The 14220-nt window shown below is 40.0% G+C and overlaps 1 protein-coding gene across 4 annotated transcripts in view; it reads left to right on the top strand.

Annotated features, from left to right (window-relative positions):
- MARCHF1 (membrane associated ring-CH-type finger 1) overlaps positions 1-14220 on the top strand; it is a 145023-nt gene that overhangs the window by 123356 nt on the left and 7447 nt on the right. For 3 of the 4 annotated variants that reach the window (XM_031553003.1, XM_031553004.1, XM_031553002.1), the window contains one exon: positions 13007-13154. In XM_031553003.1, coding sequence (XP_031408863.1) covers positions 13007-13154 — 148 coding nt within the window. Of the gene's footprint in view, positions 1-8893; positions 9109-13006; positions 13155-14220 lie in introns of those variants that run through there. The other variant, XR_002113870.2, reaches the window with a different exon arrangement.

The following is a 14220-nucleotide window of genomic DNA, read 5'->3' as shown; positions in this document are numbered from 1 at the left end:
TGGGCAGCTGTTCCAGCACCTCACCACTCTCTGTGAAGAACTTCCCCCTGACATCCAACCTCAATCTTCCCTCCTCGAGCTTCATCATAATACTTCTGCAGTGCTCCAAATACTGATCTGCTTAAAGGAAAACTCACAGGCCACAGAACGAAATTCCAGATACTTACACCTTTTGGTAATATCACAAAAGCAGGACTTAACTATAATACAAAACTGTTTCAAATCAACCGGTGAATTACCATCTTTATTCATGCACCCTCAACATTTTGTAACCATTTATTTAAATCAAAGTCTCGAGCTTTATAGCAAAATCCTTTATGAATATCAAGCCATATGGCTGCTAGCACCCAAAGGCGACAGTGAGCACTGTATTAGGTTAATATAATTCAATATACCTCCATTAAAATCAACACCCTTGTCCCTATATGGACTAGTAATCTAATTACAGAGTCCCTGAAAGTATCAGACGTCAAATACGACTTAGGTTAATCATTTTACTGAATTTTTGCATCGATGTAATCTTTTTAAGTAATGATCAACAGGCAGTACATGTGTCACATATATTTTGGGAGGTCTAATTACTTGTCTAAATATAAATTTAGAGATGAAGTACTAAGCATTGCTTATTGTGCCTGTTTTTATTTCTCCTGGTCTCGATTGTGACTATCTGTGGCTGTATAAATAATATGGTTGCTGTACTTTTTAGAATTTGCAGTGCATAGTGCAGAAATTCTTGTCTATAATAACCTTATTTATCAAGCAGGAATTACAAAGTGACAATAAGCTTGTGTCAGTTTCTTATTGAGCTTCCTCAGGTAATAGCTTCATCCTGAGCAAATCACTTTTTCATTAAAAAGGATGAGATCCTGATAAAGTAGCACCTGCTTTTTATATCTCTTCAATTTGGTATTCAAAGCAGAGTAGAAACAGGAACTGCTTCAAAATATTTGAGTATGAAATGGATTAAAGCACTTAAAATGCAGAAACACCTTCATATGGAGATTTCTCCACCATGTCTTGCTATTCTTCAGAATATTTTTCATATTTAAATTTGGCAGTCTGCTTAAGACTTCTGCTATCTGATCTTTTCCTTTGATGGCTTATCCCAACAGATTATTCTGGGGTGTCAGATATGTCTGTTTTCTCTCCTGATTTTATTTTCCCTTTGAAGTGGTTTACAAATAGTGCCTTACTTTTGTGTAGCATAAGTTATATGCCATTGCTGCCTTGTAGTAACTGCTGATCATTAAGAAAACAAGTCATTATTTTTGCTTAGGGAAGCACTACATACTAGTTAATGTACATTGTGTTTCTGATTTGGAAAGGCATCTGAACTTGCCTCTTTGAAAAAGAGGATTGGAAGTGTACTTTTAGAATTAAATGATAAGATTCTGTTAAATTAAACAGAAGAAAAAACAGTCTAAGTCTACTGATAATGCAAGAAACTTATTTTGAACACATGTGTTCCAGGCTGGATGTAGCTCTGGGCAGCCTGATCTCGTGGTTGGTGACCCTGCCCATGGCATGGGGGTTGAAAGTAGATGATCTTTGAGGTCCTTTTCAGTCCAAGCCATTGTATGGTTCTATGTGTCTTCTAAGTATTTACTCCCCTTGTATTCTGTATTTTTATTTTGTTTTATTGTGTGTTGATAAATAGCACTTCTGTATCTGAGAAAAGATGCATTTCTGTGGGTCTTGCCCCCTGAACTCTGTAGAACTTCTCGTGCCCCCACTGCTGTCATTAGAAGAGAAGGAAGGAATGCTCTTTCTCTCCTTGGTACCATTTATTTTAATAATCAGCAGCTTGTAATACGAGTGATCAAGATTCCATGCCAGCTCTGATTGCCTTACAGCATTCAAGAGTTTAAGTCTCAGTTGCAGATATTTGCTTCAGTGCTGCCCAGAGCAGGGTATTTAAGTCCTGGAGAGAAGTCATGTGACGGACTGACTGAAATTTCACAGTGCATATGGAAAACCCCAGGTCAGTTGTATCAGCCCCTGGATTAGTGGTCAGCCAGTTAAATCACCTTGATAAGGAAGATGTCAGCTGATGGGTATGGCAGTGATTTACCTGTTGGATCAAAAGCAAATACTTTGTTTTAACATAAGAGGTGAGAGAGATTCTGGTTGTCCCAAGGCCATCGGATCAGGAGAAGGACCTGTGTAACCAATTAGGGTTTGAGCCAACAGGCAATGTGTGGTGCAGGGTAATGCTCAAATTTAAAAATCAGTAAATCTGAAGGCTCCTTAATAAAAGCTTGATTACCTATGGAAGCAGCAGAAGAAAATCAGAATTGTGCTCTGAGTGCTGAGGTGGACAAAAGGAAAGTCCCAGTGTCCTGTTTCTCACCCAGACATGATGTGCGGGGCCACATCTGCTTCTGTTCCCTCTGTCTAAGTTAAGAGAGTACAGGGTGCCTTTTTTACAAAACAATTGTCACCAACACTACTCTAAATCTAGTTTGTAGAGCTCTTAGCTAGTGTTAGCTGATTGAGCTCCCTTCCAGGTGCTCAGTGCAATCCCATATAAAGAGTAAATCTTAAGAAATATGTCTGCCTGCAGGGACTCATTCAGAACTGTGTGGATAAATCTTTATTTGAAGAAATCTGGTGGCATGTGTGATAAATTCAGGGAGGGCAAAATGTGTTAAGGGAATTTCTTTTTGGTTAAAAACTTGGAGAGTTTGTATTTACGCTTTTTAGTTAGGAATATGCTGCTGACTGCTGGAAGGGAAGTAGCCTGCAGGGACGTCGTTGTGAAATCAAGCCTGGTCACCATTAGAAACCTCTCCTGCCCCCAGAGCAGACCCTCAGAGCCAGACGTGACCTGCAGTCTCCTAGGAACAAATGAAACTTGGAGCAGTCATTACCGTATAGCAAGTTGTTTACTTCTTACTGCCCTCAGCCTCTGAAGTACGTACCAGCTGGCTTTGTCATCACTTTCCTAATAAGGCTTATGATAAGAAGTGATAGCTAATATTGCATAGGTCAGGTAGCGTTGACTTGCCGTGGGATTAGTTGGCTTTTAACTCAATTTGGTGAATGCTTTGCAATCATTAACATAGCAGAAGATCCCACATTTCCTTTTGATTTCTGGTATAGCTGCACAGCGTCGTCAAGGCAACCTGCTTCAGTGTTTTCTTTCTCGGAGTAAACCATCTCAAAACATTGCTAGCCTCAAATAATTTCTTGTAATATGCAGGGTCAGATACTTCACCAATATGCACAAAGGCACAGAGCTATTACTTTCTTACTGGCTATCACGTCACTGTAGTGAATAACTGTGCTCGGGGGAAAAGTGGATATTAAAGCTTTGAAAGTTAAAATAATTCTGTGGAATTGATATCCCACTTTGGTGCTTTGAGGAGGCAAAGAACTACTTTGTTCAGACAACTGTATGTGTAATATTTGAGAGAGTAATAGAGCATTGCTGCTAATTTATCAGTCCATGTATAACATGCTGTAGTTCCTAGTGTTGTGTACCGTGCCATAAGAAGAGTAATGTATCTTACCATGTGCTTGCGATGGTAGAATTTGGGTAGGCTTGCATCTCTTTATTTATTTCCCTTACATTCAGCACAGCTTTTATTTACACAGCTGTTCCAGATCCCAAAGGCAGGAGATGCTGACTTGTGCCTCATGCTTTGAAACCATCATGGCATACCCTTGGCTTGCAAAAAGGCACTTTGCTGGGATGCCGGCCAACAAAAAAATCTTACACCAGAGAATGAAATGAAAACTGTTTTCTTCTTTAATTAAACTGCTCGTATCTAAGTTTGCTACTTCTGCTGCTCAGTAGCATTTACAAATGCAAAGAGAATTCAGGAGATTGTCCCACTCTAGCTATTACTGTTGTTATCCACTTTTGCACACAGACACGAACATGAGCTCTGGGAGGCACAAGTTCTTCTGTGCTTTCTGAAGCTGCAATAGTTTTGGCCTGAGCTCTTTTAGAAATTCAACTTGCATCAGAAGATTTCACGTCTATTTCACGTAGAGGATTCTACTCTACCCTGCAGTTCACATCAGTTTCTGAGTTATTTTCTAAGTAATTGGAGTCCTTCTTTTTCTTTTTAAATTTCATTCATTTCAGTGTTTCATTGCTCATAACGGAGGAGGGTTGGATTAGGTCTGGCACTGTCAGTCCCTTAATACTGGCTTTACATTAAAGAAAAGGAAAATGGCACAGAGTCCTTACACATAATGTATAGATAGTAATATGAAGTTTAAATAACAGAATGATCCCAGGCGTTGACTTAAACAGCCACTGCTATTCATGCCCTAATGGGAGCAGGATACTATTCATGATCTGGTGACTGTGTCTGCTAGTCTCTCACTTAAGTAACACACCCAATTTTACAGTGGTTGTTTGCATCAAATTGATTTTGTGTGAGAACTGACGATGTGAGTATGATCTGAACTGAGTTTTAGTTCACAAGCTGATGCTTGCTTACTGCATGCTAAAAATGGATTCTCTTGAGTGTAGCAATTGTATGTATGGTACATGATCAAAATTCTGATCATTTGGGAAAATTGTCATAGTTTATTCCCCAAACTTATGATTTTTACTGTTAATTGAATTTTATTCCTGTGGCATTTTATTAAAATTACTTGAAATAAGAGCCTTCTCCTCCAGGAGTGTAAATCTTTTATCATCTGTTCTAGTTTGTATGTGACAAAATTGGAATGTAGGGTGTCTGTTGGAGTTCTTTCACATTGAATAGGTTTCCTCAGCTCAGCATGCCAGAGCACTGGGCTGTAGTTTTATGTTAATTACTGTAGCTTTTCCTCAGCACGAATTTCCTGTATTTCATTTTTATTTAATTGGATCAAAAGAGTGTGTCCTGTGGGAACACTAAAGTAGAGAAAGTAACTGTAGTTATTCATTTGGAAATCAGCAGTATTCGGATCAATATTTACAGATTATGGAGCATGTCAGCTCCTTTTTTTAATCTTGGGAAGTAGCATATCAGCCATATGTGTATGTAGCATATACCAAGTTACAAAAACAAGGTACATCTAGATGTATTTAAACAAAAATATATGTAACAATGCTTGGGTTTTGGTACTCAGGGGTATAGAAGGCATATTTTTGTAATGGTTCAGACTGATTTAGTCAAAGAAAGAGGTTAAGTTGCATGTTACTTGCAATGTAGGTCAGTTGCTCTCAACTTTGGGAAATGACAATGATATAACATGCTTAAAACAACAAGAAGAAAAAACACCACCTCATTGTTCAGGACCACTTGTGCTATTAATGGTAGGAGAGGAGAGGGAGAATTGTGAAAAGTTTATTTGATCTAAATGAGAGAAGGGCAGAAACTGAGATGTACAACTGAGTTGTACTCCTCAAAAGACTCTTTCGTATGCAAACTCACCTCTGTGCCCTTCCCTCCCCTGCTTACTGCTATATTTCTCTCTCTCCATCTTACGACATGTGATGCTGAAGGGTCTGTAGAGCTTTAATACATGGTTCTGTAGCTCAAGTCACATGTAAGTTCTCCTGGCAAATGACTGTAGGCTTTTATTCTGTAAGATACAAATTAGAACTCCAATGAATTTTTACATACCAGTAAGAGTGCTTAAATTATGAGAATCGAGGGCATGATTGCAAACAAAAAAGGCCAAGCACTTGTTGTACAAAGCAGTAACGTGAATTTTGATGCTTGCACTAAGAGAAGGCAAACAAGTGAAAATATTTTCTAGGTGGACTATTCTATTGTAACTTCTGGAGAAGACATTGTGCACCGTTTACAATTACAGCTAAAGAAAAAGTGCATTGATTTAGCTTTTCAGTTGTCACCAGTTTCATTTCATCAGCTCTGATTTTGAAATGCACGTTTCAAGATATTTCTCAGCAGGCTAGACAATTAGATACCGAGGAAATTAAGCAGTGTAATGAATGTTGAATAGAAAGTGATTCAGGTAAAGACATCTCATTAACAAACTTAAGGTCATAAATTATAAGTGTATGCCTAAGGAAACACAATGAAGATTCATTCTTCTGGGAATTTTGTACTAATTGGAAAAGACTGAAGAAAGTGCAGAGGCGTACGATAGCATCTGATGGGATGTTGACCTTCGGCACGTTGCCATCCACCTCTCTCTAATTCCTCTTCTTTCCCTCTTTCTCTCTTGCTCTGTTAGCTTTCTCTTGCTTTTTTAAGACCCAAATACACTCAGATATGTGAAGACAGCCCATGTTATTTGGTATTCAGAGACAGAGACCCTAGCGTGAGCTGCTGAGAGGTGGTTTGCTTTGGCTGCTCTACTGGAAGAAGGACTGGGGGCTGCTTTGGCCACATCACGTGGCGTTTTGAGTCCAGCGCTGGACATATCACAGCTGTTCTTCAGTCACCCATAGAGCACATACCACAAAATGCAGTACCCTCGACCGCTTTGGCTGGAAAATGTAATCTCATTTTAAATGGCCTCGAAGCAAAATTATAATCGAAAAATTAATTAATATGCTTTTTAGCATGGTAGTTGTGTTGATTTTTATTTTGGTCTAAGTTAGTTCAAGTTTTTGTTTTTTTTTTTTGAGGCCTGGACTGTGATTGCAGTACTTACACTATGGAATGATAGTGGAAGGAACAGAAGCAATTTTGAAATAAAAGCTTATGATAGTAACAGAGGCTGGTCATGTAGACTTCTATTAAAGAAAGAAAGTTATGTTGTTTCAGCATTCAGGGGAGCCCTGGAAAGTAAACACTTCAGATAATACATTTACATTCTATATAATAATGTAAATTACTTCCTTGTGGATAGGAGCTAGGAAGAATCTTGCAATATGGAGAGTTTGTGGTATAAGTATTTGCCATGGGATTTCTTACACATTTCTCTGAAGTATCTGGTATTCTGCCAGAGACAGAATATGTATGATAAGACATAAGATCTGGCAACTCCTATATTGCCAAAATGTGGTATTTCTTTATCTAGTTTGTGTTGGAATGATTGGGATGCAGGTATTGAAGTTCTTCTGCTAGGTAGATGACAAGTATTCTCAATGGTACTTCCAGATTGCAAAAATAGCTCCTTCATTTTAGAAATGATCTTTTCAAATTGCTTAATATCCCTACTTTGCACTTTTTAAGGGTCTGCTAATTGACGATGTACACAGTCAAAGACCCCATAAGTTTGTGAAGTGTGCTCAACTGATTATGTCACTCAAGTCCAGCCCTTTTAGCTGTTGCATTGAAAAGAAATACAGGGATGTCTTCATTATGGTAAAGCTGAGTTACTAGTCCTATGCAGGTGACAATCTCAGAGTATGTATCCAAGTGAGATTTTTCATTAAGTAGCTCTTGCAGTAGTGTAGCCATGCTTATCACATGTAAAAGGGAATTAAGGTGTTTGTCTTTAGAGATGCACCTGAGGTTTAAACTTTTAAAACAGTTGTTTAAAACACAACACAGGCATTAATTTGCATTCCAGCTGGCTTTGTGTAGTGTCACATGGGGGACAGAAATAGATGTTATGTAAACTTGAGGCACACTTGCCAGAGGAGGATTTGTAGCAGTTAATCTAATGAGCTAACTAGGTCAAGGTAGGGCTGTGCATGGATATGGCCATACAGTACACCAGATGACATTGGGTGGGAGGGTTAAAATTTTTCTTTATGTTATTTTTGTGCTTAGTGGCAGGGTTCTTACTCTGGTTCTTTCAAGAGTTTCTTCTTTGGGATGCATCTTTTGACAAAAGGCAGTCACAAACGTTTTCTGTGTCTTAGTGAACTCACTGAGTTCTTTCTCTCTGAATGCACTCTGGAAATGTTTGGGGAACAGAACAAGGAGGTTTCATGGCCCATTCCTTTCAGTTTTAGCCAGGAGACTTGCATGACAGGTGCTCCACTTGGAACACGATGCAGCGAGGCATACTTGTTCCTTCTTTAAGATGCATTCCCTCGGGTACAGACTGTAACCACATGCTGTTTAAATAGCACAGTGTGCTCCAAAATGCTTTTCCTTAAATTACAAGGATTAAAGTCTCATCTCTGATCGATACTTCAGATCTACGTGAGGCTGCCTCGTTCCTCTGATGTGGGGAACCCCGTTGTCTTTCATTACTGTTATTTCTTCCTCCTCCACCCACTGCACAAATCCCATTCCTGCAAACTACTGTTGGGCTGCTTTCCTCCAGCTGTTGTTTGATAGTAGTGAGCCTGAGCCAATTAGGACTGCAACAGGCCACCAAAGAACCCTCCCCTCCCCACAGACAATAAATAACTCTAAGCTGCATGTTCACACTGCTGACATATCTTCCCTGCTCAGCTCACCGCTCTGTACGCTGCTCCAGATTCTGGGAGCTTTTTTAAAAACACAGCCTGGATCCTTCAGGCCTATATCTAGACAAGAGAGGTGCTTTTCTGAGTACCCCTAACCTGTGTGCAAAATGCAGTTTCTATGACAGCCCCTAACAAAATTAGCCTACATTTTGCAGGATTATTTCAAGATTGAGGTTGGTTCAAAGACTTTCTTTAGAAAATGTTGCATGACTTCAGCTGTGACAACAGAAGGAAATCTGTTTGCATTATATCCATTGTCATTTCTTTGCTAAATAATGGCTGTAGAGAAATATGTCAGAACAGCAAAAATATTTGATATTAAGAATGCCATGGCTGCTCCAGATTTCCCTATGAAGCCTCCTTACATGTAATTTATAAATAAGGTTCCTGCAAATACCTGAGAGTCAAAAGTCCAGGCACTCATTCTGGCTAAGCAGCTCATTAACTTCACATCCAGTTTGGCATCTTTGGTCGTGAGCCTCTGCAGGAAAAAAAGACCTTTTGTTTTAAAACATGAATCTGCAAACCTGGAGTAGATTGAGAATTGCTCCAGGAAGTCTGTACAGACAAAATTTGGTGCCCAACGTGACGGATTGTTACCCCTAGCAGGAGCTGACACGAGGACACAGAATTGTAAATCTGCAGTCTGACAGCGGGCAAAGGAATACAGGCAGCAAAGCTTGCAGAGGGAAGTTCTGTGGAACAGGAACAGCGTTGTGTGAACGGTGCAAAGCTGTTGTTTCTGCATTGGGGGCATCCTGACACTGCTTTGTGGAAAGCTCCGTGTGCAGGAGAGAACTAAAACTGTGGATGTGCTTCTGTCTGTAAGTAGAAAGGCTGTGCTGGTATTTTTGGGATACGAAGCAGCATCTTCAGATCCTCGGGCAATCATTTTTTAAAGGATATTAAAAAATATCCCAGTTTATTTGTTGCGTATTGATTAACGGAGGTTTTATTAATGTCAGGTGGGGTGGCAAATTGGGTCCTTCAAAACAAACATCAGGGATTTTCTCAGGCTGTGTGACAGGAAGGGGAAGTGGTTGACAGAGCCTGATTTAGATGTTCCTTGGGTACGAGGCTGTTCACATCTTTTCTCTCTCTCTCGCTCTCCCCCAGAGGGGTCATTTTTAAATTGCAAGAGTTAGGAAGCCAAGCAACTGTTTCCTTTGAGTTTCTAGGTAAGATGGTTGATAAGAAGCAAAACACAACGTAGAAATCTATAGCAGGGCACAAGCTTGCTACAGACTTCTTGACAGTGAAGCACAGAACTCGGGCTCGATTGCATGGCGTGTCTTAGAAGCAGCTCTAAGTGCTGATTGGGCTGGGAAGAGCGGTTTGGTTTTCTGACAGCCAAAGCAATCCAGTTTGTTTCCCTTGACACTTGGTTTGCCCTAGCTTGGTAGGAACTTCTGCAGCACGTATGTTGTCTCCCACCGCCCTCCAGTGGTTTGCAGAGCACGGTGCAAACTTCCCTGGGATGCATGCTTCCAAGGAAATTGCATCAGCACTCTTATTTTAGTCATTAGCAAAAATGTGATGCAACTTCGTGTAGCTGTGGGAATTGAGGAAGCTTGGAAGTACCACCGAGCTTTAATCTAATGGGAGTTAAGGAGGCATACCTATGATGTGGCAGCAGCTGCCAAATGTACCCATTTGTAACATACCCATTTGTACAAAATCCAGCTTTAGCATACGTGGAGCCAACAAGTAAACAACAAAGCACAAGTAAAACAAGGAGTTGTTGCTTTTACTGTCCAGTATATTGTTGCTTCAGAGCCTTTGCTATGGACTTTCAAGCAGGTTTTACTTCATCTGTTTTTGCTTTTATCCAGACAAGTCTGTGCTAACATTAACATTTAAATGTTAGATTTAAGCCTACTGCAAAAATCCTAAAATAGCAAATTGCTCATTTAAATTGCTAGCAGATCACACATCTAGCAGAGAATGACAGCAGTCACAACACTCAACTGTTCATCCAAGCTACGATACGTGTTTGGGACGACAAAATTACCTCTTCTACCACAGGGATCACCAGGACTACTGTACAAATGTTATAACTTGACTTCCCTGAGCTCAGACCACGGTGACTGGAGTAGAAGGACAGCTGGGACTACAGCTGGAGCTGGGCAGACCAGCAGCATTGCCTTGGGTGCCACTGAGCAGCTGTAAGCTTGTAAGCTGCTCCCAAGAACTCAGATCCCCCTTGCATCCATTCCAGTGAGCAGGATCCTCCCTGTGCCCTTCTTTTTTATTGCAGTTGTTCGGGTGTGATGTTCCAGCTCCGTAATCACCCAGTGGACTCTACCGTTCTGTTTCCAGCCTCCTTATTTCTGGTGTGGTAACGTGGTTATAAGAAACACAGGTACACTTTCTGGTGGGAGAAGGGGCCAGAGAAGAAGCAAGATTTGCTGTGTGGCCACATCTCGAGTACTGCATTCAGTTTTGTGTCCCTCACTACAAGGGAGACATTGAGGCCCTGGAGCAGGACAGCAAAGCTGTAGAGGGTCTGGAACACAAGTCTCATGAGGAGTGGCTGAGGCAGCTAGGATTGTTCTATCTGAGGAGGCTCAGGGGAGACATTATCACTGTCTACAACTCCCTGAAAAGAGGATGTAGCAAGGTGGGGCTGGCCTCTTTCCCATGTAACAGCAGTCAGGCAAGAGGTGATGGCCTGTAGTTGTGCCAGGGGAGTTTCAGGTTAGTTATTAGGAAACGTTTCTTCTCAGAAAGAGCGGTGAGGCACTGGAATGGGCTGCACAGGGAGGTGTCACTGTCACTGGAAGTCTTCAAGAAAAGGGAAGATGTGGCACTGAGTGACATGGTCAAGAGTGGTCACAGGCATGGACTGATGGTTGAACTAGATTATCTTATCAGTCTTTTCAACCTTAATGATTCTGTGATCATGGGGTGTTAGCAAAAAAGGCTTGCTTTAGCCCATTTCTGCTCTATCACTCTCCCCTTTTTGTAAATCTCAGCACAAGCTTGACAAAACTGTCCTTCTTTTTAAAAACTATTTTGCCTGTTGCAAATTTTTCCACCTACAAAATGTTTACATTTATATTATTGAGATCAACGTTCTTCTTTTTAAACTTTCAAATTCTGTATGGAAAAGATTTATTCGACTTTGCATTCAGATGAACTCCCAAAGGCTTTTGAGTGTATTACAGAGAACAGAAAGGCTATAATGAGCTGCTGATACTCATGGCAATAGAAAATTCAGCGTAGAATTTTCCCTCCAGTAGAACAGAACCTTAGTATAAGAGATGACTGAAAGAATCTGTTTAATTACCAGTTCATTTTTCTTTGTGTTCTTTACTGAACTTAAAGCATCTAAAGCTACATGAAGTGTTGAAGTAGAATCCTTTCTTCCTTAAGGACAAAGACAACTATTTCTCTGGCAAAGAAAGCCTCTTGCAAGGCCTGAGTTGAATTTTTCATTACAAAAATGATCAAAGTCTGCAGGTCAAATGCAGTGTAACCTGGTCTCTGTTAAGACACGATATAACTGTAATGATAAAGTCCTTTGTAACCACTGAATGCTACTAACTCAAACTACGTGAACCTGAGGTTCTGTTTTTTATTGCCTTTTTTAATGCCTCCAGTTTTTTCCAGACTTATATTTAAAAATCAGCTTTCACTACAGTTGTAATCACTGGAAACCTGACTGGAATGTTCAGACTCCGAGAGCAGCCAATTTGGTTCAGCTTAAAGACCTACTTAGCTTAGGATGCCATTTCCAGCAGTGGCCATAAGCAATTTGGGAAGTTTGTTACTTCCTCAAAACAGAGCTTCTTGTGCTGGATTCCCAGCTGCAGCCCAGGTGAGCGTTTGCATGGCTGGGAGATGGGTGGCACTGTTGTATCACACTTTGCACTTGCTGTGTTCCAGCTACGGGCTGCAAGGTCGTTCATCAGAATCGAGGCATTCTGCTTGTAAATGTCATATTCTTCTGTCTGTTTTCAAAGGCAAGCATTTTAGCAGAGAAGGTTTTGTTTTATAAAAGTGCTGATATCGCAAATGCGTTCACAAACAAGATTAAAAAAAAAATCACCTCAGAAGTTACATGCAGAGACTTGCTTATTTCACCTGAAAAGGGCCATAACTTAAGCTAGGATTTAATGCCATAATTCACAAGCATATGCCTTGACTTAGAGCTATAATATGCAAACATATGCCCAGAAGATACTTAGGTTACTGAGACTGCTGTCGTGTACAATCATTTCCACATGATCATCTTTTCAGGTTTATTGAATTTAATCCTCAGTGGAGCTGCATTTCTTAAGTTTTTATTTTATGGGAAGGCTGCTTCACCACTGCGTTCCTCTAATTGTAAGCAACCAAGAATATCTGAGAATAGTTTGAATATTACAAGCGAATCTTTGTGTTTTCTTTTCAGCTGTGGATCAGGCAAAGTTAAAACAAATGTTCAGCTTTTGACTTGTGTGTTAGCAACATGTTGTGGCTGTACTGCAACAAAATGACTTGAGATGTCATTCACAAATAGCTGAAGAACAGAACTCTTCTTCCTAATTCTTCATTCCCGTGGATCTGTGAAAATGGATCATTATGAATTGTATGGTGACAGCGCACACATCACAGTTCTGTATTTTACTGAAATGAAAGGATTTGTTAAGTCTATAGAGGCAACATGGCCTAATTAGTTTTTTACCATATTTCACTAGTCTAATTTTCTTTCTATCTATTTTTTTTTTTTAATTGTAGTGGGAAAAACTACAGATGACGACAAGTGAGAGGAGGAAAATAGTTTGTTCAGTCACATTCCATGTAATTGCAATTACCTGTGTTGTCTGGTCATTGTATGTCTTAATTGATAGAACTGCGGAGGAAATTAAACAAGGCAATGATAATGGTAAGTGTCTTTCATCTTCTATCTTGTTGATAATGCAGTGGTTGGATTTGAAATGTGGCTACGTAACCAGTCACGTTCTGTTCTCAAGGAACACCTCACTGCTACATGGCTACATCAGATAATTTAATGCAGAAGTAATGAACACATCTGTGTTAAAAGCTTGTGCTGTGCCCCTGCAGAGAGATCTCGACTAAGTGTAACCATTAGAGACGGCTTAACTAGCCTACTGCTTCTTCTTAAGTTAATCTCCCTTAATGAGAAAAGCTTACACAAAAAGATGAGTCAAAATCAAACCTCTCAGTGCAAGCTCAGTTCATAAAATAAGAACATATTACCCTCCTGAACCTCAGTATCCTGTAAAAATATAATAATAATCATCATTATTATTATTATTATCATCATCCAGCCCCCTGCAATAGGCAGGGACACCTTCCTCTAGACCAGGTTGCTCACAGCCCCATCCAGCCTGGGATTAATCTAGTTGTATTTGCTGTGGTGGCCAAAGACAGTGGAACAGTTTAACAGGAGAAGTTGTGGAGTCTCCATCAAAGGAGATAATCAAAACCCAACTGGACATGTTCAGAACAACCTTCTCTAGGTGACCCTGCTTGAGCAGGGAGGTTGGACCAGATGATCTAAAGAGGTCCCTGCCAACCTAATGGTTCTGTGATTCTGTGCTTCAAAAATAAAAATAAAAAATGTCAGAAATTGAAAAAAGTGTGGGAGAGAAGAGAGGGGGAAGGTAAGTTACTGGAAAAGCTTTAGAAACAAATTATTCTTAATTACCACTAATTTCCAGTAATCCTTTGGATGCTACATACAGGACTTCAGCCTGGTTGTGCCTACTGTGCACCAGGGAGTTAGTTAATGTAGAACTAACAGGTTATTCAGCTAGTATGTTCTGTAGTAGATTAACTATGCAGAAACAAAGTGCTTCTTTCATTAGCTTTAGCTTACAGTTTTATAACAGTTTGAATTCTGAAATTCAGAATTCGGAACACTGATTTATTGCCCCAAAACATTCAGTTAAATTGATAGATTGATTGAAGATGTCAAGGGGGAAAAA

The sequence above is a fragment of the Meleagris gallopavo genome, chromosome 4 (assembly GCF_000146605.3).
Source record: "Meleagris gallopavo isolate NT-WF06-2002-E0010 breed Aviagen turkey brand Nicholas breeding stock chromosome 4, Turkey_5.1, whole genome shotgun sequence".
In the NCBI taxonomy this organism is placed as follows: Eukaryota; Metazoa; Chordata; class Aves; order Galliformes; family Phasianidae; genus Meleagris; species Meleagris gallopavo.
This window is presented reverse-complemented; position numbering and strand designations above follow the sequence as displayed.